The 24451-nt window shown below is 47.0% G+C and overlaps 2 protein-coding genes across 5 annotated transcripts; one reads left to right on the forward strand and one right to left on the reverse strand.

Annotated features, from left to right (window-relative positions):
* Positions 1–1763: 1763 nt before the first annotated feature.
* POLR1H (RNA polymerase I subunit H) lies at positions 1764–4869 on the reverse strand. 2 transcript variants are annotated; one of them, XM_079780645.1, is made up of 5 exons: positions 4748–4869; positions 4147–4301; positions 3893–3993; positions 3603–3712; positions 1764–2086 (listed from the first exon to the last, which is right to left on the reverse strand). In XM_079780645.1, the coding sequence occupies exons 2-5, from the start codon at positions 4280–4282 to the stop codon at positions 2062–2064; spliced, it is 372 nt and encodes a 123-aa protein (XP_079636771.1). In that variant the 5' UTR covers positions 4283–4301; positions 4748–4869; the 3' UTR covers positions 1764–2061. The 2 variants fall into 2 exon arrangements, with proteins under 2 accessions (XP_079636771.1, XP_079636770.1); XM_079780644.1 differs by lacking the exon at positions 4748–4869 and adding an exon at positions 4426–4571 and having other exon boundaries at positions 1767–2086.
* On the forward strand, positions 4584–12831 carry LOC307105141 (uncharacterized protein ZNRD1-AS1). Of its 3 annotated transcripts, XR_013813993.1 has the most exons (4): positions 5107–5163; positions 8953–9028; positions 9423–10814; positions 12308–12831. XR_013813993.1 is itself a non-coding variant. In XM_079780643.1 (3 exons), exons 1-3 carry the CDS (start codon positions 5159–5161, stop codon positions 10173–10175), a joined length of 834 nt encoding a protein of 277 aa, XP_079636769.1. In that variant the 5' UTR covers positions 5107–5158; the 3' UTR covers positions 10176–12831. The 3 variants fall into 3 exon arrangements, 1 of the variants encoding a protein (XP_079636769.1); XR_013813992.1 differs by lacking the exons at positions 5107–5163; positions 9423–10814 and adding an exon at positions 4584–4704; XM_079780643.1 differs by having other exon boundaries at positions 9423–12831.
* The last annotated feature ends 11620 nt before the right edge of the window (positions 12832–24451 follow it).

Raw genomic sequence — 24451 nt, forward strand, 5'->3', positions numbered from 1 at the left:
TCAGAAGAGAAACAGTCCAGAGATGGAAGACGCTGACGATGCCTTGCCATACTAGCAGTCAGCAGATGTGCGTCACTGCAGATTGCCCAGGACCAAACCAGAGAGGGTCGGACCTGCAATACCACCATTTGTCCACCATCCAGAACTGAAATATCATTGCTGTTATGAACACATAAGCAACTGTTGGACATAGAAACCGGGACTCAAAAGAACTGTTGGCCCAGAAAGAAACTCACTATAGACTGATTCATTTGCCTCTCAGCATAACTATTATTGCTTGTCTCATTTTCGGTTCCTGTAAGTGTATTCCTAGTATCACATGAGCTCACTCATCTAGGGGAAATGATGAATAACATAGACTGAAGAACAAGAACAGCATTGATCAGACTGTCAGACCTCAGAGGGAAGGTAGGGGAGGGTGGGGACAAGGGAGATAGATCAACCAAAGGACTTGTGTGCTTGCATATGAGCCTAACCAGTGATCACGGACAACAGGGGGAGGGGGGCTTGCATGTGGGGGGGTTTGGGAAGGGAACGGGGGGAGGGGGTTGGTGACAAATATGTGATACCTTAATCAATAAAGTAATTTAAAAAAAATAAAAATAAAGGGAGGCCAACGAGGCTTGACAGGCCGGCTCCGTTACATGGGAGGCCCTGTGTGCTTTGCTAGGAAACTTGGACTTGATCCAGTCAGTTATGGGTCAAGGAAAGGCTTAACGTAGGGTAGAAACGTGAACAGATTTGTTTCGGATTTCAGGAGGCAAGGCAGTAACTGCCGGAACAGTTCAAATGCACAATGCAGGAGACTGCCCTGCCCATCGCTAAAGTTGCTGAGGGGGTTAAACAAGATACGGTATGTTTGAGAGCTCTGAATACACAAAAGGTCACACAATTACAAGATAATCATTATTACGCTCACCCCTTGATCACCATTTAAGCCAAGGAATGCAGGAATACTGATTCCCAGACTGCAGTTTGAATGTTTATTGTGCCTGGACTGTGTATTTTTTTTCCCTTTGAAGTTTATGGTTCAATCTGAAAAAAGCAAGATACAACTCAGTATGTACAGTATACCCATTAACAAGTATCTCTGTGGATTGGGATTCCTTGTAGTCTTTACTTTTTTCTTTCTATATATCAACCTATTACAATATACACTGAGTGGCCAGATTATGATGATCTCTGAACGCATAATAATCTGGCCACTCAGTGTATATCCTATATAATAGAAGGCTAATATGCAGATTGTCCCCTCGACCAGGAGATCGACCAGCAGGCAGGCCGGCCAACCGCCCATGTCCCCTCCCCCTGGCCAGGCTGGCCAGGCCCCACCCATGCACAAATTCATGCACCGGGCCTCTAATACACACACACACACACACACTGAGTGGCCAGATTATTATGCGTTCAGAGATCATAATAATCTGGCCACTCAGTGTATATTACATTTAGCTCAAGAGCAATAAAAAAACAATTTCCAAAATGTTCACCTGTAGTAAGTGCACACTGGTATCCCTTAGTATCAGGTTTTTTGTTGTGCAAACTTACATAGCAAATAGATCTTGTTAAATTTTCTGTTTAATCTCTCACTATCCAAACCCCACTTTTTTGTTTCCCTAAACTCGGGAACCAAATAGATTTAGATAGTGAGAAAATACTTATAATTGCTTTTTTTATATTAGCTTCATTGCTGGCTTCAATTTTTGGGCTTTTTCTTTTTCTTTCTCATTTACTAATGTATACTCTTTTTGTAGTTGATACGTTTGTTAAAAGAACAAACATATCTCTATGAACTCATTTAAATTCCATTTGGAACAAAACAGATTATAGGTAACATACACATATTTGTCTTATTGAAAAATATAGCTTTAATAGAAAAACTCAACTAGGAATAGGAGCAACCTGGGGACAACAGTAATCTCCACATGGTGATCTGCTTCTTGGGGAGCAAATATTGCAACAGGGGATGGACAAGGATCTAGGAACCAATATCCTTCACCTCCCAAGGAAGAGGAGAGGGGAGGGATTGTTGAGTCGCCCAGAAAAAAAAAAAAAGGAAAATCACGAGTCTTCCTTCTCCTGGAACCTGTGGAGAAAGAAAGGATTTCTTTGTCATATTGGACTGAGGAAGAGGCTCTAGCAGTGTAAGGTGACACTCAAATAATCAAGGAAGAGCTTTTATTTATGACACTGTGGAAAGCTACCGCCCACAAACAATCCTCTAACTTCGAGCCAACTAAAAATGCTGGGATTAAAAATATATCTACAGAATTATGACCAAGAAGTATGTAGATATTTCTTGGAATGCAAAAAGCACTAGCCATAAAAGAGAGAGAGAAAAAAAAGGATAAACTGGACCTAATAAAAATTTAAAACTTCTGTTCATTTTTTTAAAAGTTAAGAAAATAAATAGATAAGACTGGGGGAAATACTCTCAAAAGATATATCTAACTATCAATATTTTAATCCATTGATGAGATGGCAAGAAAGTAAAGGCAATTCATATTGGGTTAAACGATGTAAAACCAGGAAACTAAACAGGTAAGTGAAAACTGAAACCCCTGCTACCGTGGTCCTCTTGCTGTTCTGACAGCCATATGAAGGAACTGAGACAGAACTACAATGTATGGCTGGAGGTACTCGGCATAAATTTGGGACCCCGCGGGGCTACCCCTCTGTGTAAAAGTAAACAAGAAAAAAAATCTAACTCTGCAGAAGGGGATTTGTGTCACTAGGTAGAGGAAGAAAAATCTCCTCTGAGATTTTCTAACCATAGATGGCCCTTGCATGGACTTGCAGCCCAAATTCATACTACCTATGTAGTTGAGAAAAACCTGGAACCAAGTTTAGAGTGATTCTGACTTGTACCTCTAGGGACCTCAACAGGAAACACAAATGCTGAAGATACAGCATTCATCTCATGTTTCAAAGAATTCCCATAGTTCAAATTCTAAAAAACCAAACTTTACAAAACAAAGAAAATTACATAAAAATGGAGAAATGGAGGATAGACAGTCTAATAAACAACTAATTAATTAGAATTGCAGCATATGAGAATTGAGAACATAGGGAAAAGCAATATTCAATGAAATAATGGCTGATAATTTTCCAAGGTTGATGTGGAAAAGAGAAACATCAATCCTCAATGTTGAAAAGTCCAACAAATCCCAAACAAGATTTTTAAAGCCACATTTTGCTACGCTGCAGTACAACTGCAGAGCACCAGAGACCAAGAGGAGCTCTTAAAGCCACCAGCCACCCAGCAAGCCGGCTCTTTAACTCACGCACCATCTCAGGAGAGCACCACTGCCTGGTGCAGTGGGAGATGCCAACATCACTGCTGACCACTGAGCATACTGGCCTTCTGTATTTTTCATTTCCTCTTAAATATGTTAACAGGTTTAGTTCATTGGCATTAAAAGGATAAGAAAAGTGTAATTTTAAAAAATAAAAGGACCACAAATCTCCCTACTACCAGAACTGTACAAAAAAATGGATGGGACCAAAAGAAGTAATTGTTTATTCAGGACAAAACGTAAACCAGCGGGGCTGTTTAGGCAGCAGACAGCCTGAGGAAGGGCAGGGCCGGCGAGGGTACGCACCTGCAGCGGAGGCAGGTGTAGAAGACGGTCTGGCCCTCGTCGGCGGAGCGCATCTGGCGGGTGCGGTAAGCCATGCCCTCGTGACCGCAGCGGGCGCAGCGCCGGTCCACCTGGAAGCCACGGCGGGTGCGGGGCCTCGTCACAGCCCCGCCTGGTCACTCGGACCCCGCTGCTCCCAAGGCCCCTCTTTGGTACCGGAATTGGGTACAAAACTCGCCAGATCGTCGCAATCGCCCTCCGTTTCTTTCGCGCCCTCCCTGAGGGGCCCGTCCCTGACGTCATCCACTCACCACGGGCCCCTGGAGCTCGGGGCCGTCCTCCGTCGACACGGGCACGGCTGAGCCCGGCTGGTGGAACACGACTGCGGTCCTCACCACCTTCCCCTCGAAGTCTGCGCAGAATGAGCAGGTGCGGCCGGCGCGCGGGGAGCTGGCGCGCGAGCCCTCCCGGGTAGACCTGGCGGCCCGACCCGCTTCCCCTCAGGGTTCGTGCCCCGACCCTTCCCGCCGGGACCTCAGCCGGGACCCTGCCCAGCAGCCCTCACCTCGCACGTGGACGGAGAAGCCACAGCGAGCACAGGTGACTGCATCCCGAGTCCCGGGCAGAGGCAGGACTGAGCCGCAGTCCGGACAGAAATCCAGGTCCGACTGGAAGCTGGAGCAGCTGCCGGCGAGGTCCATGACGGACGGGGGGCGAGGGCTGCGAAGGGAGGAGAAGGTTATCAACAAAAGGCAGACAGCACCCTTCCCCACGCAGGGCCCTTCCTATTGTTCCTGGCTCTCGGCAAACGGAACTCGGGCCCCCTCCCACGCGTGTGTCGTGCCTCTGCGACCGCGGAGCCCGAGCACGAGTCCCACGGGGCTGGCGGGCTTCCCGGGCCGGCGAGAGAGCCGCCGGCGCCGCGGGCTAGAGCGTCCCCTGGGCGCGGGCGGCGGGGCGGGGAGCGCGCGGCGGGCTAGAGCGTCGCCGCCGGCGGCTCCCGTTTGGCTGTGACGTCATAACGGTCGCCCCGGCGATCGCGGGACTGCGGAGTGGAACCTCTCGGAGAAGAGCGTGCCGCGTCGCCTCCAGCCTGGATCTGCGACTTCGGCTAAGAAAGCGGGTAATTGACGCCACTCCGCTACTTTTCCTCTTCGGACTCAAACCTCGGATGTTTATTTTCTTGGCCCCGCGTCTTGCAGGGAGCCCAGTGCGGGGCGCGTTCCCTCCCAGAAGCCTAACTGGACCGAACTGCTTAGGGATTGAGAACTACAACTCCCGCCAGGCTTGAGCTGTATTTCCCGTGTGCGGCTGCGCGGTAGATAAACAAACAAAGCTCAGCATGTTGGGAGTTAGAGTGTTAGCGCTCCTCGGGCCTCGCGGGAGCCCAACCTGGGCGGTTTGGGGCTATTTCCGGCCTCCGGGAAGGGTGAGTGGGCTTCTTCCGGGGCGGTGAGGGCGGTGAGGGCGGTGAGGGCGGTGAGGGCGGTGAGGGAGGGAGCGGAGGAGGAATGCTTAGTCCCTGCGGATGGGAGGAAGCAGTGATGCCGTGAGCAGGGGGGTGGGGGGAAGCAGTGATGCCGTGAGCAGGGGGATGGGGGGAAGCAGTGATGCCGTGAGCAGGGGGATGGGGGGAAGCAGTGATGCCGTGAGCACGGGGATGGGGGGAAGCAGTGATGCCGTGAGCACGGGGATGGGAGGAAGCAGTGATGCCGTGAGCACGGGGATGGGGGGAAGCAGTGATGCCGTGAGCACGGGGATGGGAGGAAGCAGTGATGCCGTGAGCACGGGGATGGGGGGAAGCAGTGATGCCGTGAGCAGGGGGATGGGAGGAAGCAGTGATGCCGTGAGCACGGGGATGGGGGGAAGCAGTGATGCCGTGAGCAGGGGGATGGGGGGAAGCAGTGATGCCGTGAGCACGGGGATGGGGGGAAGCAGTGATTCCGTGAGCACGGGGATGGGAGGAAGCAGTGATGCCGTGAGCACGGGGATGGGAGGAAGCAGTGATGCCGTGAGCACGGGGATGGGAGGTGAAACCAGAGGCTGACCACCCCTCCTTAGACGCTAGCACTAGGCAAGGGGCAGCCTTGGGTAGGATTTCACGGACTTAGGTCAAGTTTGGTGTTCATTTGCACACCTACCTCCATTTACCGCGTCCCTCGCCTCCCGTCCAACCAACTCTATCTAAAGCAGGCGTCCTCAAACTACGGCCCGCGGGCCACATGCGGGTGTTTATGCCGTTTTGTTTTTTTTACTTCAAAATAAGATATGTGCAGTGTGCATAGGAATTTGTTCATAGTTTTTTTTAAACTATAGTCCGGCCCTCCAACGGTCTGAGGGACAGGGAACTGGCCCCCTGTTTAAAAAGTTTGAGGACCCCTATTCTAAAGCATCATTATCATTCATTAGGCGGACAGTTGACATTTCCCAAATCTTTTCTAAAACATGAGAACAAATAGTTTTAGAAAATCTTGCTACTTGCAGTCATCCGTTAATTGCGATCTAAAGTAGAAACTGGTGCTGAAGAGACAGCTTCTGAAGTCTCTCCGTTCCCTCTCGGCCCTGACATCCCACCCACCAGGCAGCGGTGTGAAGCTCTGCGTGAAGAGGTTCTGGAGCCATCACTCCTCTCTCTGAAGAGACAAGCTGTGGCCTCTTCTTGAGGAGGCTCTGGCCTTCCTTTCTCTGCTATGATGGAAAGACACAATAGTGAGGGGTTAGGACGGAGCAAGCCACCCAGAGTGACAGGCCCCGTCATTTCACGCCCCTGGGTGTCAGGTTTCCTGTCTTACAAAAGGAGGTTTGTTGCTGAACCCATGATGGTAGGCAATTTCTTTCTTTTTAAAAAAATATATTTTATTGATTTTTTACAGAGAGGAAGGGGGATAGTAAGAAACATTGATGAGAGAGAAACACTGATTCAGCTGCCTCCTGCACACCCCCCACTAGGGATGTGCCTGCAACCAAGGTACATGCCCTTGATCGGAATCAAACCTGGGACCCCTCAGTCCACAGGCCGATGCTCTATCCACTGAGCCAAACCGGTTTCGGCGGTAGGCAATTTCTATTCTCACTTCTCTCTGTGTGTTTCCTTTGAAAATGGAAATTGAAATTAGTGCTCTTCCCTCATCAACTTTCCCTTTTCTTTTTTTTTTAAAATATATTTTTATTGATTTCATAGAGGAAGGGAGAGGGAGAGAGAGAGAGAGAAACATCAATGATGAGAGAGAATCATTGATCTGCTGCCTCCTGCACACTCCCTAGTGGAGATCAAGCCGGCAACCTGGAATTGCCTTGACTGGAATTGAACCTGGGACCCTTCAGTCCGCAGGCTGACACTCTGTCCACTGAGCCAAACCGGCTAGGGCAACTTTCCCTTTTCATTGGAGGTCCACCATGCGTGGAATACTGTCCTAACGCAGTAAAGGAACACGAGTGTATAAGGATGGCCTTTTCCCAATGGGAGCTCACAATCTGTTCAGTTAGTATTTATTTAGCATCTTTGCCAGTCTTTGAGCTGACGCTGGGCTGCAAAGTTGAAAACTGTTCTCTGACCTTAAAAAGTACAGATGAATAATTCAAATACAATGAAAGTATACTGGTAGGACAAAATGTGAGAACCCAGGACGGGCGTACAACACAAAGATGCCTATATACTTCAAGAAAGACGTAAATGTTTTAATAAAAAGTAGATATAGCCCTAGTCGGCTTGGCTCAGTGGATAGAGCATCAGCCTGCGGACTGAAGGGTCCCAGGTTCGATTCCGGCCAAGGGCACATGCCTGGGTTGTGGGCTTGATCCCCAGTAGGGGGTGTGCAGGAGGCAGGCGATCAATGATTCTCTCTCATCATTGATGTTTCTATCTCTCCTTCCCCCTTCCTCTCTGAAATCAATAAAGAAATATATATATTTTTAAAAAGATAGTATTATGGGGAACATAAGAGAAAGATGCTCAGATATTATATGATACGGATAATCATCAATCAACAAGTCATTAATTATGAGAACTTGGGATCACAGACTCTAATGTTAAGTATTCTACTAGATGCTATATACTAAATAAAAGATGGTCATTTTTTAAATCTCAAAATAGATACACATAGTAAGAGAAATATGAATGTACCTAAGAGGTCAGTGAGGTCCAATATTTGATATCAAGATCCTTTCTGATAATATAGACACATCACTATAGTTGTAGATATAATTCCCACCCTTTATGAGTCTAAATTTCAGTCAATTTTTATGTGATATATGAATACAGATACCATAATGTAAACCATGGTTGATTTTCAAATGAGTTGTCGAAGTGAAAGTGGTAAGTGTTCAGAAGGCAGAGTCACTGAGACGTAGAGTAAAACAGGAAGACTTTAGAGATCAGCGGCTGGCCTTGGGGAGGGCAGACACCTGGTGTTCAATGGAGACTTAGCACAGACCAGGCGTTATGCCAGGCTCTGCGATCTCGTTCACACTTGTTCGTTCTTATCTCCAGAGACAGGTTCTTATTGTGCATCTGTTCTGTAGAGGTGGAAACTGATGTGGAGAGAGAGGAAGTTGCTTGCCTTGTGTCACACACAGCCCTGTCCGGCTTCAGAGCCCATGCTCTTAACCATCAGCAATATTCTTTAAAAAGGGCTTAGAGATGAGATGTCAGGCATCTTCGGTGGTTAAGTGTGACCTCACAGTAAACTCAGATGAGGCCAAGGATGGCATAGAGAGTTGGTAGTCACCAGTTGTGTTGCCATCAGGCTGTCCTATAAATAAACCAGAGTAAGCACAAATTCCCATCATAAGGGGTAAACAGGGAATGGTGTCATAATGGATTTAAGGTGAAGGATGAATGGCAGTATAAGGAAGAACAGAATTTCAGAACAAAAGATTAGAGGGCAGAGATGCTATATTTGCTGATAGAGGCAGAGAGGGCCAGAATCAAGAAACTGCAGAATGAGAATGAACTCGTACCACTTCATTCTAGGGTTATCTCCGAAGGCGGGGAGGCCTGGGGGGCGGAGCGGGCTGACATGGATGTGCTTGGGCCACATTTCACCAAGGAGTCTGTCTCTCCCCCCGCCCAGTCCCTGATACAAGATTCAGAATGGTTTGCGTTGGGTCCACAAGAGAAGTACGCTTTTAATTCATAGGAAAGGAGGACATGCTCTTATTAAAAGAGCGTTCATGTTACTGTTGTCCACCCTAGGAACGTGGTGGTTTCCCGGGGGAAATGGCCATGTGCAGTCTTGCCTGTTAGCAGGTGTACTCTTTCTCAGCGGAATATCCTTGGCCTTGGCCAAGGCAGTTGGGTTTGGTTTAGTCAGTATGGGAGATCTGTTCACCTCCCACATTCTAATCTGCCTTTGCTTTTCTTGTGTTTCAGGTTGGCCTGGGTTAAAGCATCTAGAGACCCTAGGATTGCTTCAGGTCAGCAGTCCCCACTGGAGAAAAAAATATTGGTAAATAAGTTATCTTCACATCATACAGGTTGGAACTACTAAGAGAAAGGACCTTATGTTTAAAACCTTTCTGCTGAAGTGACACCTCGAGTAGTGTGTGTACACTGGCAACTGTTTCCTAGCTATGTCCATACTTGGAAAACAAAGTATTATTTTGGAAACTCCCAACACTATCTTTTTAAAAAGCCTGTTATTGACTTTGGTGGTAGGTACTTCAACTTTCAGAGCTCACAGGCTCACCTAGGAATGATGGGAGTAACAAAGTTCTTAAACTAAAGTAAATCATAAACCACTCATCTCTTCTTGGGGTCAGTAGTCAGGGTAAACTCCTGTTTAAATACGTTCAATGTAAAAAAATGGTCACCCTATACAGTTCTGTCCTTCCCTCCGATAGAATCTAGGTGGTGTGCATACAAAAGCAGCAAGACAACTGAGAACTCAAAAAAATCAAGAAGAGTATCAAACACTCTATAGGGAGCAAGACCTTTCCCTTGACTACTGGCTCGCCCGAGTGGAGTCTTATTATAGTAAAGGATTGGTGGGAACGATGAAAGAACAAGAGATAGGCAATGGGATCGAGAAGAAATGGGAGGGGAAGACAACGCAAAGCACAGAGAGACAGAAACAGTGGTGCTTGGTGCCTGAGAGAGAGATGAGACACATAGAGAGGCAAGTGCGCCAGGCAGCACAGGCCAGAGAACTCACAGAGAAGACATTTCGACAGTTACTGCGATCCCCTTCTGAAACAGCACTCCCGAAAATCGTGTTCGAGGGGCCTGGTGTCCAGAATGCACAGAGAAGAAAACAGGTAAACGAGAGGGAACAGATGCAAATTAAAGATCACCAGGAACGCATGACTAGGGGGAGGGAACTTATAGAGCAAAGGCTCAGGGCAAGAGTCTTGAGAAAAAGCCAGACCCAGCTGCCCAAGGCAGAGAAGCGCGAGAGAATACAGAAAGAGATAAAGGAGTTTGAGAGTGTTATTGCATACCCACTTTTCCAGCCGCGCAGAAGTCGGATTAAAGTGAATATTCTTATGGAAAAGTCTCAGAATAGAGAAGAGGATACAATTGTAAAAACGTATCAAAGAAAATTTTTAACTCTACCACCCTTTTTGAGAAGTCAAATAAGAAAAATAAAAGATTAGTCAAGTTTCAATACTTTTCTGGTAAAACCGTGTCTCTTAGTGAGCCTTTTTGTTGTTAGTGCTAGCTCATCCGTCCGGGGGCCGGCGGACACGCCCCGGGTCCGCTAAGAAGTGCCAGAGCGCTCTAGCCTGGAAAACCAGCCCAGCCGTTTTCAGCTTACTCACGCTGCTTTGATTCTCTTCGATGTTCAGTTTTCTCATCTGCGAAGTGGGATTAATCTTTTATAGTGTTTAGGGGTGGATTGTGATTTCTGTGAAGCACTGACATGTTAGCTACTTCGTAAACGTCAGTTTCCCCAATGGGGAGACCTGGGTTGGGCAGTGACGGTGAAGAAAGAACTGGACTGATCTGCTTCTCCCATCCCCTGCTCGCACCCCCGGGGGCTGTGTTGGGTTGCGAGAGGGAAGTGGATGGCTCTCACTTCCCGTCGTACCTCTACCAGGGACGCGGCCCCGTGCCCGCCCCTCGAATGGGACACTAACTTGTGGGAACCTCTTTGGTGCTGGCGGTGCTCTTCCTGGAGTGGACAAAGGGAAGTCCCTGCTCCGGTTCCAGCTCGTGGCATGGGTCTCCGCGCAGATGGGGAGGTGGTGAGGCTTGGCGGAGGTGTGCAGAGGAGAGGGCCCTCCCAGGTCTGGGTGAGCAGGGTGAGCAGGGAGGTGGAGACGGAGGGTGGTGGTCTCTCAGTTTTCTCCCAGTTCCACATTTTGTCACTTTCTATCCCCCACTCATGCAGGACCTTTCACAGGCACTGTTGTAAATGGTAGCACTTACAAGTGCTTTTCTTTTGTCCTATCTTCTTTCTTTCCATGTGAAATAGAATACACAAGTGGAAATGTGCCTGTGCACCTGGGAGGACAGTAAAGATGGCCGGGTTCCCACTGCTCAGGCCCCGGAGCCTGTGCGCTCCCCTCCCCGCCGCTCCTCGTCCCGGGAGGTACTCACTATTTGGAAATTTGTAGTAACGTCACCTTTTAGTCTTTACCACCTCGGCATGTACAGTTGCCCCTTAATGCAGGGGTTGGGGTCCTGACCCCCCCAAACTGTTGAACATTTGCATTAACTGTTGACTCCCCAAAAACTTCTAATAGCGTATTGTTGACCAGAAGCCTCACCAATAGCATAAACAGTCGATTTACATGTATTTTGTATGTTATTTGTAGTATAAACTCTATTCTTACAACAAAGCAAGCCAAAGAAAAGAAAATGTTATTAAAAGCATAAGGAAAATACATTTACGGTACTGTATGTATTAATTGAAAAGAAATCCTCATAAAAGTTGACCATGCACTTCAAAACCATATTGTTCATGGGTCAGCTGTATTCCTAACTGACATAATGGTTCATAGTTGCCTGTTTATGGACTTTATATAACTGGAAATAGACTATATCTGATTTGCTTTCTCTGCTTGTTAACATCTTTTAGTTCGTTCATGTGGATGTGTGGCACTGTCGTTCTTTTTCCTCCTCCTCTTCCCAGCCGGTGGGCGTGCTCCGAGCTGCCTTAGAGCTCCTCTGCACGTGCTCTCATTCATCTCACGGAGCCTCTTGCGTTACCGTCACCGAGGCACTGACCCACGGTGACCCAGGCGTTCATTTTCATGACATAAAGCGTGCTGCAGCTTCATGACCGTCTCAGCTGCTGCTGTCTGCTGGGTTGTTTCCAGCTTTTGTTTTTGTTTTCTTCTGTAAATGGCACTTCTGTAAACATCCTTCTCACATGTTTCGGTGCAGGTGTGCAACTGTTTCTCCAGGGGATGGAAGTTGTGGTATATCCGTTACTACAGCCTTGGTCCTGGAGTTTGTTAGATTTTTATTCCATTGTGGTTTTATACCTATAGGTTTGTTCTGTAGAGTCTGGCACATATTACACTTAGTAAATATTTGTTGGGGGAGAAAAGGGTATTTGTTAACTGCTGGAAGCAGGGCTGCGCCCTCGAGAGCCAGGCCCAGAATACAAAACAGTTGACAACACACCTTTCCTCCTCCTCACAGCCTTTCTGTGCACAGTCATAGCCTTTCCTGTTGTTTTTATATTTTCGTGAGGCACTAAAATATATTTACTTAATCTGTCTTTTAATACTCGCCCAATAAACTCAGGATTTGTTTCTTCCTCTGTCCCCTCTTCCAGGAGTCTTCCTTCTCTGCCTTCTAGACAAGGTCACCCACATGTCCTCTTAAGACACTGGCAGCAGCATACAGCTTCATTCAAGTCTGAACAAAAGGGTTCCCCGAGAAGGAGTACTGGGAGTCCCCGTTTAATACCAGAATGCTCAAGTCTGACTCGGTGACAACCCCCGAATCAGTGCCGCATGGCATTCTGAGCCCTCAAGCATGCTATGGCAGCCCAAAGGAGTGCTGAGCTGGGAATTGGGAGACTGGTTTTGGGCCCTATGTTGGCTGGCTGCTATGAGGAAGCCCTTACCCCTAGAATCACAATTGGGATAATAAACCCTTCCTCACCCAGTTGTTCCCATGAGGTAAGAAATAGCGCTTTATACGCATAAAGTGCCACAATATGAATTACTGCCCTACTGTCGGTTTTCTTCCCCTACTTTCATGCTGTGCTATACATTCCTCCCCAAATAGAAGCATGGAAACCCCATAATTGAAGTTTAAAATGCTAAAAATAAATGTTTGTTTTTTTGTTGTTGAGTTGTATGAGTTCTTTATATATTTTGGATGTTAGCCCCTTATCAGAGGTGGTGTTTGTAAATATTTTCTATTTGGTTGGTCGCTGTTTGTTCTATTGATGGTTTCTTGGGCTGTGCAGCATTTTTTTAGTTTGATATAGTCCCATTCACTTACTTTTGCTGTTACTTACCTGGGGAACAGCAGGCCCAGAGGGTCAGGGCTAGGGAGTGGCAGTAGATGAAGCCATGAAAAGTTATCCAGGTCAGAACAAAGTTATCCAGGGTCAAGTTCACAAAAGCCTATTTAAGATCAAAGTCCATAGGTTCAGTAGTTATGCTTTCTTCTATGTAATTTATTGGTTCAGATCAAATATGTGATGATGGGAGGAGACGACTCTGGGTGGTGGACACAATGTGATACACAGGTGATGTGTTACGGAATTGTACACTTGGAACCTGTGTAATCTTATAAACCAGTGTCACCCAATACATTAATAAAATTTGAAAATAAACAAATAAGGATATGAATGAAAAGAGGCCAGTTTGTAGACAAGGAAAAACAGCAGAGTGGAAAATGTAGGCTGGTAATAAAGCAAGTTTTGTCAAGTGTTTATTATGTAAACTTGTTTGGAATACCTGGACACTGGATACCATAGTAGGCAGAATCTGGCTGAGTAGGCAAAATACAGACCATGGCAAGTGTTTACCCAGGAGGTGAAGACATTGTATTTATTTACTTATTTATTTATTTTTAAAATATATTTTATTGATTTCTTTTTTTTTTACAGAGAGGAAGGGAGAGGGATAGAAAGTTAGAAACATCATTGAGAGAGAATCATCGATCAGCTGCCTCCTGCACACTGCCCCCTGCGGATGTGTCCGCTACCAAGGTACATGCCCCTGACTGGAATCGAACCCGGGACCCTTCAGTCCGCAGGCCAACGCTCTATCCACTGAGCCAAACCAGTTAGGGCAACATTGTATTTAGACATAAAGCCTGTTTGTTCATTCATTCCATAGATACAGAATCCTTTTAGGCACTCTGCTGATTGTCAGGAACATCAGGGGGTAAGGCAGGATCTAGGAGAAACATATATTACAGGAAGGAAATATATGAGAGCAAAATCTAGTAGAAACATATATATTATAGGAAGGAAAAGCTAATAGAAATGATCTAAGTGCTACAGAAACAATGGAGAAAGATTGCACAGCCCTTTGGAATAAAGCTGAAGAACTCAGAGAAACATTGGAGAAGAGATGGACATTTTTTGAACTGAAGGGTGGAGCATTTGATAAGCAGATGAGAAAGGACAATTGGGCCTGGGGAACAGCGGGCCCAGAGGGTCAGGGCTAGGGAGTGGCAGTAGATGAAGCCCTGAAAAGTTATCTGGGTCAGAACCAATGGAATCCTGTGTGGCAGCAGTTTGACTCAGGCTATTGCAAGTGACAGGGAGTAAGACTGGTGGGTAAAAGGACATGGAAATTATTGGATTAATGAAATAGCATTTAGAAGCTCCCATTTAGGTACAAATTCAATGTTTGTTATACCATCGGCATCAACTCTATTAAAATAGGTTTGGAAACTGAATTCTAAAAGTTGAGTTTTTAAAAGATGAAAATAGCCACACACACCCCTCCCCCCCAAGTCTATAGGGATAAGTACAAAATATCTCTGACACTAACCCGCCGCAGCTGGATCTAATGTGAGAAGCCTACCTGTTAGGGGCCAAAATAGAATACTGGGGACCAGCCACAATTATAAGAAATACTAGTGGCCCAGTACTCAAAATTCTTGTGTGGGGGGGTTCCCTCAGCCCAGCCTGCACCCTCTCCAGTCGGGGACCCCTTGGGGGATATCTGACTGCCCTCTCGCAATCTGGGACCGCTGGCTCCAAACCACTCGCCTGCCTGCCTGCCTGATTGCCCCCAACTGCCCTCCCCTGCAGGCCTGATCTCTCTCCCAACTGCCCTCCCCTGCAGGCCTGATCTCGGCCCCAACTGCCCTCCTCTGCCAGCGAATTTGGTTCTGATTGGTCAGTTTCTATGCCAGTCAGTGTCAAAAGCTCCGCCTCCTAGGCAGCCATTAGCTCCTCACTGTTCACCCAGATTTGGTTCTTTTTTTTTAAAGTTTAATAAATTTTTAGTGTTCAGATTATTACAAATGTTTCTCCTTTTTTTCCCCCCATATCTCCCCTCCACCCGGATCCCACTCCCCCTCTGCCCTTACCTCCCCCCGGCTGTCCTCATCCATAGGTGTATGATTTTGTCCAGTCTCTTCCCATACCCCCCACACAGACACCCCTTTCCCCCTGAGAATTATCAATCCACTCCGATTCTATGCCCCTAATTTTATTATGTTCACCAGTTTATTCTGTTCTTCAGATTTTTAATTCACATGACTTTTAGATTCACTTGTTGATAGGTATGTATTTGTTGTTCATAATTTTTATCTTTACTTTTTTCTTCTTTTCCTCTTTTTAAATGATACCTTTCAGCTTTTCATATAATACTGGTTTGGTGGTGATTAACTCCTTTAGCTTTTTCTTACCTTTGAAGCTCTTTATCTGCCCTTCAATTCTGAATGATAACTTTGCTGGGTAGTGTAGTCTTGGTTGTAGGTTCTTGCTATTCATCACTTTGAATATTTCTTGCCACTCCCGTCTGGCCTGCATAGTTTCTGTTGAGAAATCAGCTGATAATCGTATGGGTGGTCTCTTGTAAGTAACTAACTGTTTTTCTCTTGCTGCTTTTAAGATTCTCTCTTTGTCTTTTGCCCTTGGCATTTTAATTATGATGTGTCTTGGTGTGGTCCTCTTTGGATTCCTTTTATTTGGGGTTCTGTGTGCTTCCTGGACTTGTAAGTCTATTTCTTTCACCAGGTGGGGGAAGTTTTCAGTCATTATTTCTTCAAATAGGTTTTCAGTGTCTTGCTCTCTCTCTTCTTCTGGCACCCCCGTAATTCGGATGTTGGTACGCTTGAAGTTGTCCCAGAGGCTTCTTACACTATCTTCTACTTTCTGAATTCTCTTCTTGTTTTTCTAGAGGCGTGTCCTTTTCCTCTTTGTATTCCAAATCTTTGACTTGATTCTTGCATTCCTCTAGTTTGCTGTTGGGTCTCTGTATAATATTTTTTATTTCAGTCAGTGTATGTTTCATTTCTAGTCGGTCCTTTTTCATATCCTCGAGGGTCTCATTAAATTTATCGGCCTTTTCCATGAAATTCTTGAAAAACCTTATAACCGTGGTTTTGAATTCTATGTCCATTTGTTTGTTCTCCTCCATTTCTTTCGTTTGGGATCTGTTTCCTTGCCTCCTCATTTTCGCTGCTTCCCTGAGTTGGTTAGGGTAGCTTTGTGTACTAGGTGTCCTATTGGTTTAACGGCTCAGCCTCCCAGTTACCTGAGGTGGATGCTCTTGGTGCACCCCTTAGTGGACTGTGTGTACAGCCTTGTTGTAGTTAAGTCTTGATTGTTGTTGGTGTCACTGGGAGGAATTGACCTCCAGGCCTATTGGCTGTGAGGACCCGTTGTGTCTATAAAGGAGGAATTGCTGTGCTGGAGACACGTTTATGGGGCGGGACTTGTTCCAGTAGGTCTTTGGTGCTCACTGAGTCTGCCTCTTGAATGTGTCCCTTATGCGAGTGGTTGAAATCTGGTGTCGTTTCACACCAACCACTAGATGCCCTAGTTTCTGGATCTCCAATGGGGTGCAGGTCAACTACTGTCTGAGGCCCCCCAGCAGGAGCTACAGCAAGAACTAGTTTTCTCCTCTTTGCTTGAGTGGTTTTGGAGCAGTCTGACTGGAGCTTCAGTTGATTTGGTTAAGCTGCCACAGTGCAGGCCATTTATATGCAAAAGCTGCTGTGTGAAGCCTGGGCGGGTTTGTAGAATGTGCGGGGCGGGGTCTCAGGGCGTGGCAAACTGGCGATGGCTGCCGTCAGCCGTCTCTGCCTTTCCGCGTTTCCCAGTCCCCACGTCCCACGTTCCAGTGCAGTAAACACTGATTGCTGGGCGCACCTCTGCAAGAAAGTCACTCTCACTTTCCGACCTGATGGCCGAGAGTCCAGCTTCTCCCCGTAGGTGTCTGGGTCCCCCGCGTGTCCCCAGAAACTGGGTTTCAGAGTGATTGGGAGCTTGTCTCCCTTCGGGTTGAAAAAAAGCCGCACGCCCCGTTGCCCGCCACCAGCCCGCTACGCGCGCCTCCGTACCTCAGCTTTTCCGCATTTGTTCTCCTTTCTTTTTCCTTCTTAGTTGTAAATCTACCATTCAGCCAGCTTTCCCGTGGTTCTGGGTGGTAGACATTTTGTCTTTTAGTTGTATTTTTGAAATTGTTGTGCGTGGCGGCAGTTTAGTTGTTTAACTTTGCCACCATCTTGGTTCCTCCCAGATTTGGTTCTGATTGGTCGGTTTCTATGCCAGTCAGCATCTCCGGGCCTATCTCTGGGTCTGATCAGAGAGGCAGGGCTGATCAGCAGCCCCTGCGGAGGCCCGGAGAGAAACAGCGGTGTGGTTGCTGGCAAAGTCCGGAGAGAAAGAGGCAACAGCTGATCAACAGCTGCTACGGAGGCTGTGGATCAGACCCTGCCTCTCTCTTCAGGCCTCTCTCCGGGCCTGATCCCCAGCCACATCACCACGGCAACCCAGCACTGACTGCAGGACTGACTTCCAGTGTTCAGTCAAGCCTTCGGTTGGTCGTTATGGACCCTGGGTTTTTATATGTATTAGGATTACTCATGCTCTGTCAACCGTGATGGCTCTGTTCTGATAGAGAAAGCACATTCTCACCTTGCTGGGAGCTGCACGCCCCCCCCCCCCCCCCCCTGCCCCCAGCATGCCCGGGACAGAGGAGTTATCCTAGGAATGTAGTCAGACCATCCTCCTTTTCTGAGAGCTGCCTATCATCGTGGAAAGATCAACAACCTTGTTGTTGAAATAATCTAGTCCCAGAGTCCCTGCCCTTTGCCTAGCCTTTGTGACCCCTGTTCCCCCCAGCCACATTGCCTGTAACCATCCATTATCCCGTGTCCACTTCCCCTGCCTGTAATTCCTACTTTCCTATGTGATCTTTGTCCTCAATACTAGCAGCTGGCTTATGGGGGGGGGGGGGGGGGCAGAGCAGATGTTTGTGGGTGACCTGCTGCTCTCCATGCTGCCAGCAGGATTGGAATAAACCCTCAGATATGATTCGACCCTGTCTCTGCTGAATTGGCTCAGGTAGTGACAGGCAGCCTGGACCCCTTGGTTGTCCGGTTTCATAACCAGTCCCCTTCACATGCCCCACCCTGCCGCCATTGTGAGGTGTTCCTTAGGGATAACTTTTATGTTCATTTGAACTCGATTTCAATTAAAATATTTTGTTTGGGGAACAAGGAAGACTGATAGATTTAAATATTAAGGCAGCTTATAATAGATGTGCTCAATGGTTTCTGATTTTATAAGCAATTGCAGAGAGAGCTGCTAAATAATTTGTGAGTTGGGCATTTTCAACTATTTTGGTAACTTTAGCCCAGGTAGCAATCTCTGTGGTTGTGTGCAAAATCTACACAGTTGCAAACTGTTGGGATTTTTCCATTTGAATATGTTTTTACCATGATGATCCCTACCCCGATCCAAAATGAAAGCAGCCCTACAAACTATTAAATGGATTGATAGTTACAACTTAGGAAGATTAAGAAAACCAGGAAACGTGTTCTTGAGGAGCACACCTAGCTGATGTACCCTCAGAAAGCTTTTCCATGGGAATGCAGCAGAAATCCCCAGGAAGTGAGATTATGGATATCTGGAAGGAAGTGGCTTATTATTATTTTATTTATTTTCTTCTTATTATTACTTTTTTAGTATCATCTGTTTAGAGATAGAGGAAAACAAGTCTTGAGTGGTCAGTTCCAAATGTACTAAGGATGCTAGAATTTCTTATAGTCAAGAGCCTGTCTTTTAAAGTAACATTGAAAAGTTCAGTGAGTTAAAATACAGTAACATCATGGTCAAAATTTCTTGCCCTGGCTGGCTTGGCTCAGTGGATATAGCATAGGCCTGGGTTCGATTCCAGTCAGGGGCCATTCCTGGGTTGCGGGCTTGATCCCCAGTGGGGTGTGTGCAGGAGGCAGCTGATCCATGATTCTCATCATTGATGTTTCTATCTCTTCCTCTCCCTTCCTCTCTGAAATCAATAAAAATACATTTTAAAAAAATTTTCTTGTTTGCAAGCCTGGGGCTAGCATAAAGAAAAGGGAAAATCAGGAGGCAGTATCTTACGCTATTGCACATGGTTGGGCCCCACAGGAGATTGGAACCCGGCAGTAAGTACTCCTCCCAGTTCTTTCCTGCAGCTGTCCTTGCATTGCTCCTTCTCTGTTTCTGCTCCCCCCTCGTCCCCGCCTCTTTGTTCTCATAGCAGGAGATGGAGCCTCTCTGCTTTCTCATAACCTTGTGCTATGGGCTGTTCTTTCCCCCTCAGCAGCATAGCCACTGCTCCCTCTCAACTGGATCATTCCTATTGACCTATAAATATGCTCATGTTTTTCCCATTTATTTATTTTTATTTTTTTTAGATTTCACATTGCAACTAGTTTTTATTTTTAATCCTCACCAGAGGATATTTTTTCCATTGATTTTCTTTAGAGAAAGTGGAAAGGAGGGGAGAAACAGAGAGAGAGAGAAACATTGATTGGCTGCCTCTCACACATGCCCCAACTGGGGCTGGAGATTGAGCCTGCAACCAAGGTATGTGACCTTGACTGGAATCGAACCCTGGACCCTTTAGTCTGCGGACTGACGCTCTAACCACTGAACAAACCAGTTGGGGCAGTTTTCCCCATTTAAATAAGCTACCATGCTATTTCTTTGCATCCCTTCAAAGTTAAGTATCTTAGCAAGTCTACTAGCTGCCTGCATTCTGGCTTCAGTGCCCATCAGTTCACCAAATCCCCTTTCGCTGAGTCATCAAAGAGCTCCATGTAGCTAAATCCAATGGACAGTTAGGGTTGGCTGGGAAAGAAGGCCAGGCCAGAGACCTGTCAGGCATTGGCAGCAAAGGCAGCATGGGAGAGGGCTCACATGTGATTCAAGGATAGGCATCCAGTCCATGGACGACAAGAAGGCAAGGAAATCAATAGTCCTGCGGAGCTGGAGGTCAGGAGGGGACCATGGAGCCCATTTAAGGAACTGGAATAGGGTATCAAGGGGACAAGATGAGCAAGCAGCAATAGGACTCAGGGTGAAAGGCCAGACTAGGAACAGAAATGCTAACAAAACCAGGCCATAGAGCTATTGAATTGGGTTCCACTAGGGATGGAACAAGTTTTAGTTTTAGGTTGAGCTGTTTCAACAGTTGAGGGTTAAGAAAGCCCAAAACAGGAACATTATCAGGTTACAGGGGCAGGAAACAAAAGATAATTACTATAACCTTTGTACTAAATCAAGTATCTTACCTAATAATAGACAAACATGTAAATTGACCGTACCTCCACTACACCCACCAGCCAATCAGGAGGGAATATACAAATTAGAAAGACAAAGATGGCGGCCGCCCAGCTGCTCCAGGTGCGGAGTGGCTGGGCGGGGCAGGACACCTGCTATGAGAGGGAGGGCGGGGGGCGAAGGGATCTACAGGAGCAGCACTCCGGCCACAGCGAAGACGAAGAAGGCAGACTCTGGCCGGAGTGAAGGCCTGGGTCCCGGGTGCCGGAGGAAAACCCGTGCTGGAAACCAAGGGAAGGAAGGCCTATTGCACGAATCTCTTCTTGCAACGGGCCTCCAGTATAAGATAATACTGAACTCATCAAGACATGCCTGATTTTATTTTAACCATGAAAGTTGAAGTGCTTGAGAACAGCCTCAGGATGTAAGGTGCACAAGATGGGTGTTTTGTCTAAAGTCGCTGTTATGAAGTTCCTCATTATGTTAGCATCACAAATGATATAATAAGGCTGAACAAGAGCACATGTTATCCCCGGGGGTAGGTGGTTAGCAGGTCTGCAATGCCATGATCGTATAGGCTTTCTAAAGTTCACCGGTTATGGGGCCCTGGTTGGGTAGCTCAGTGGGTTACAACCCCATCCCCATACACCAAGGTTGTGGGTTCCATCCCCAGTCAGGACACATACAAGAACCAACCAATGATGCATGAATAAGTGGAACAACACCTCTCTCTCTCTCTCTCTCATCAATAAGAAATAATTTAAAATTTAAAATAAATAAAATTTACCTGTCACCTACTATCAATTTAAATAGAGAATAAACCATACCTCATCTGTCATGACTCAGGTTTTTGTTTGTTTTTAATATATTTTTTATTGATTCCAGAGAGGAAGGGAGAGGGAGAGAGAGAAACATCCATGATGAGAGAGAATCATGGATTGGCTACCTCCTGGGGATGGAGCCTGCAACCTGGGCATGAGCCCTGACCGGGAATCGAACCTGGGACCCTTCAGTCCAAGGGCCGACGCTCTATCCACTGAGCCAAACCAGTCAGGACATGACTCACGTTTTTTGTTGGTGACCCAGTAGCAGAAAGAAAGGAAGTCGTATAGAGGGAGAAAGTAAAATAAGTGTCTGCCATGTATTAAGACATTTATTTTCTCATTTAATCATCAACACATCTTGTTCCAGGGAAATTAATATATCCTGACTTAGTTGGGAATGAATTGTCTAAAGTCTCCCATACTGACAGAAAATTCTATTGAAAGGATTAAGAAATTTAGCCAATGATATCTCAAAATTTCTGGGATATGGATGTGAAGTATCTGGATAGTCTTTTGTGTTTTATATACATAAAGCTGTGCTCGCTAAGTGTGGTTTTATTCCATAGTTCTTGTCCAGAGTCCCTTCTTCAGGTGAACCAAACCTCACCCTCCTTTTAGAGAACTGCTTCCCTGCCCCCTGCAAGTCCCACCCAATCATAACACCTATTCTCTTAGCTATAATGATTGACATCAGTGTAGCCAGTGGTTGGCTACAGGGATTGTGATATGACCCTAATGGCACCAATCAGAATCCTTCCCTGTCGCAACAGGAGGGACCAAGAACATTTTAATAAAAGGTACACAGGGCCCTGGCCCCTGAGGCTCAGTTGGGCGTCATTCTGTGCATGGAAAGGTTGTGGCTCCATCCCCTCCCTGATACGGGAAGTCAAGAGGTGGTTGATAGATGTTTCGCTCTCACATGGATTTTTTTTTTTAGGATTTTTAAAAATTGTTTAAAGTAGTACATATATCTCCTTCCCCCCCACCCCATTGACCTTCCCCCAGCCTCCCCTATCCCCTGTCGCAGGCCCTCATCCCACCCCACCCCCCAGTGTCTTGTGTCCATTGGTGTGCTTATATGCATGCATACAGGTCCTTTGGTTGATCTCTTTCCTCCCCTCCCCAACAGTCCCCAGCCTTCCCGCTGTAATTTGACAGTCTGTTCGGTGCTTTACTGCCTCTGTATCTGTCTTTTTGTTTATCAGATTATAATGTTCTTTATTTTCCATAAATGAATGAGATCATGTGGGATTTTTCTTTCTTTGCCTGGCTTATTTCACTTAACATAATGCTCTCCAGGTCCATCCATGCTGCTGCAAATGGTGAGAGTTCCTTCTTTTTTACCGCAGCGTAGTATTCCATTGTGTAGATGTACCATAGTTTTCTGATCCACTCATCTGCTGATGGACACTTAGCCTGGAATTAAGTGCGAATCTCTCAGCTCCCCTGCCCCTGTGGTTGGGCTGTCCCACCCAGAGGATGCACCAGCCAGGCCAGCTTGGGGCTGTTAGGCTTTTAGGGAAAGAAGGAGCATCATGTCCAGGAATTTCCAAAATAGGTTTCTCTAACCTCCCGTCCTTTCCATCCTGGTGTTACTCAACAAGTGGCCATGGGCATGCTCCTTTCTCAGGACTGCAGAATTCGATGGCTGAGCTGGGCCCCGAGGAGATGAGAAAGGAAGTAAAAAACCCTTCATAGTCAGCGCTTAAGAGGCTGTTTCAGCCTCTCGATGATGAAAGGAAGCATGCCAGGTCATTGATACCCTGTCAGCCCATTGTCAAGAGGCTTTGCAATAAGAGGCACACCACTCTCAGCTTGAAGACAGCCTGACAAGCTGAGAGCCGGACAGCTTCAGGCCACACTGGGAGGCTGGAGTAGGCTGATTGGACTAAAATCACAACACTGCCCTAGAGTGTCAGCGTGGTGAGGCCCCGGAGAGCCCTGAGCGGGGGTCAGAGAGCCCCTGAGGTTCATCTGCCAGAGCAGGTGTGCACATGCCCTTCCTACGTAGCCTTCCTTGTGAAACCGGACAGACATTGGCCGTCGTCCAAGCCCAGGCCACGCTGAGTCCTCCCGCTGCCCAGTCCGTGAGAGGGACGCTCGCTCTTGCCGAGTCTGGGATGGGATGGGCCCAGCACATGGGGCAACTGCACAGACAGGCTCCCATCAGCAGCTGAGTCCAGCCCGTCACAGCAGGGAGCCCGCGCTTCGGGGCACCCCGCCCCCAGCGCCTCTGGGCAGGTCAGCAGCTCTGGTTTATTCTCACAGCTTGAAGCTCCAGAGAGAGATGTCCAATGAGTCTAGTTTTTAAGTGTCAGACCAGATAGCGAGGCCATCGGCCCCCAGCCCAAGCGTCAGTAAAACAGAGGAAGGCTGATTGACGAGCTGGGAAAAGGGCCGTGAGCTCTGCCCACCGGGTAGGGTGGCGGCTCCTTTGGGTTCTGCATACCGGCACTGAGTGGGGAGGCGGGCGGAGGGTTCGGTAAGCAAAGGACCGCATCTGCAAAGCTTGTCTAGGGCGGCTGCAAAGCAAGTAGATCTCCACACCCGCCCATCAGAATCTTAAAAGCGCGTCGAGGTCTTCACTGGGTTCAGTCACATATTCAGTCCAGACGGTCTCAGCAACATCTTATTCTCAAAGCGACGGCCTTCCAGCAGCTCCTGGTGCGGGAATGGTGGGCGCAGCATGCATGCCAAGGACCTAGGACGGGAGGGCATGCGGAGCCCCTGACTGCCCGGCAGCGGTGGGGCAGCCGCCGTCACGGCCTCTTGGTGACCTCCTCCAACAGTAGCTCACAGGTTTGTGGAGCTTCAGGCGTAGAAAATGTTAACAAAAAAAACCCCATTGAAACCTGTAAAGAATTGTTGTGAGTTTGAGCCAAACTGTCGACATGTGCCGGGAAGCAGAACCTCAATGAATTGAGATAATGCTCCGGAGAATGGCGGGTTACATCTACATTTATACATTGAAATCAAAGGAAAGGGACGTAGGTGAGTTACATGAAATCCATTGGTGACGGATTAAGGAGGTGGGAGAGAGCAAAGCGGGGAGACCTCTGGGGTAAGGTGAAAAGTGAAATGATGGACATGTGCTTCTCTTACAGAGATGGATACAGGATACTTTAAGTAATTAACAGTTAACAATTAACTTGATAACAATAACAATGAGGGAATGTCCTGGTGCCATTTGTTGTGCCCTGAGGGGTCCGGGGTAAAAAGGAAGTTACAAGTTACCTAGACATCTCACAGATATGTTATCTTAGAGGCAAAAAGGCAAATGGCTCAGTAAAGAAAATGTAAGTTGATCTTTGTCAGGGAAAATATCGGCCTAGGACCTGTTTGTAGTTAAATATTTAATTTTCAAACCATCTTTTGTGGTTATTTTAGGTCTCTGAGTTTG

This window comes from Cnephaeus nilssonii (genome assembly GCF_951640355.1).
Source record: "Cnephaeus nilssonii genome assembly, chromosome: 9".
NCBI classification, from domain to species: Eukaryota; Metazoa; Chordata; class Mammalia; order Chiroptera; family Vespertilionidae; genus Cnephaeus; species Cnephaeus nilssonii.

Bases quoted from the DNA above. Each gene is read 5' to 3' on its own strand.
- POLR1H (XM_079780645.1), bottom strand. From the start codon at position 4,282: ATGGACCTCGCCGGCAGCTGCTCCAGCTTCCAGTCGGACCTGGATTTC. The intron at 3,713-3,892 runs GTGAGTGGATGA...CGTGGCTTCCAG, and splicing joins CCGAGCTCCAGGGGCCCGTG to GTGGACCGGCGCTGCGCCCG. The intron at 2,087-3,602 runs GTGCGTACCCTC...CTTTCTCCACAG, and splicing joins TACACCTGCCTCCGCTGCAG to GTTCCAGGAGAAGGAAGACT.
- LOC307105141 (XM_079780643.1), top strand. The intron at 9,029-9,422 runs GTAAATAAGTTA...TCCCTCCGATAG, and splicing joins CACTGGAGAAAAAAATATTG to AATCTAGGTGGTGTGCATAC.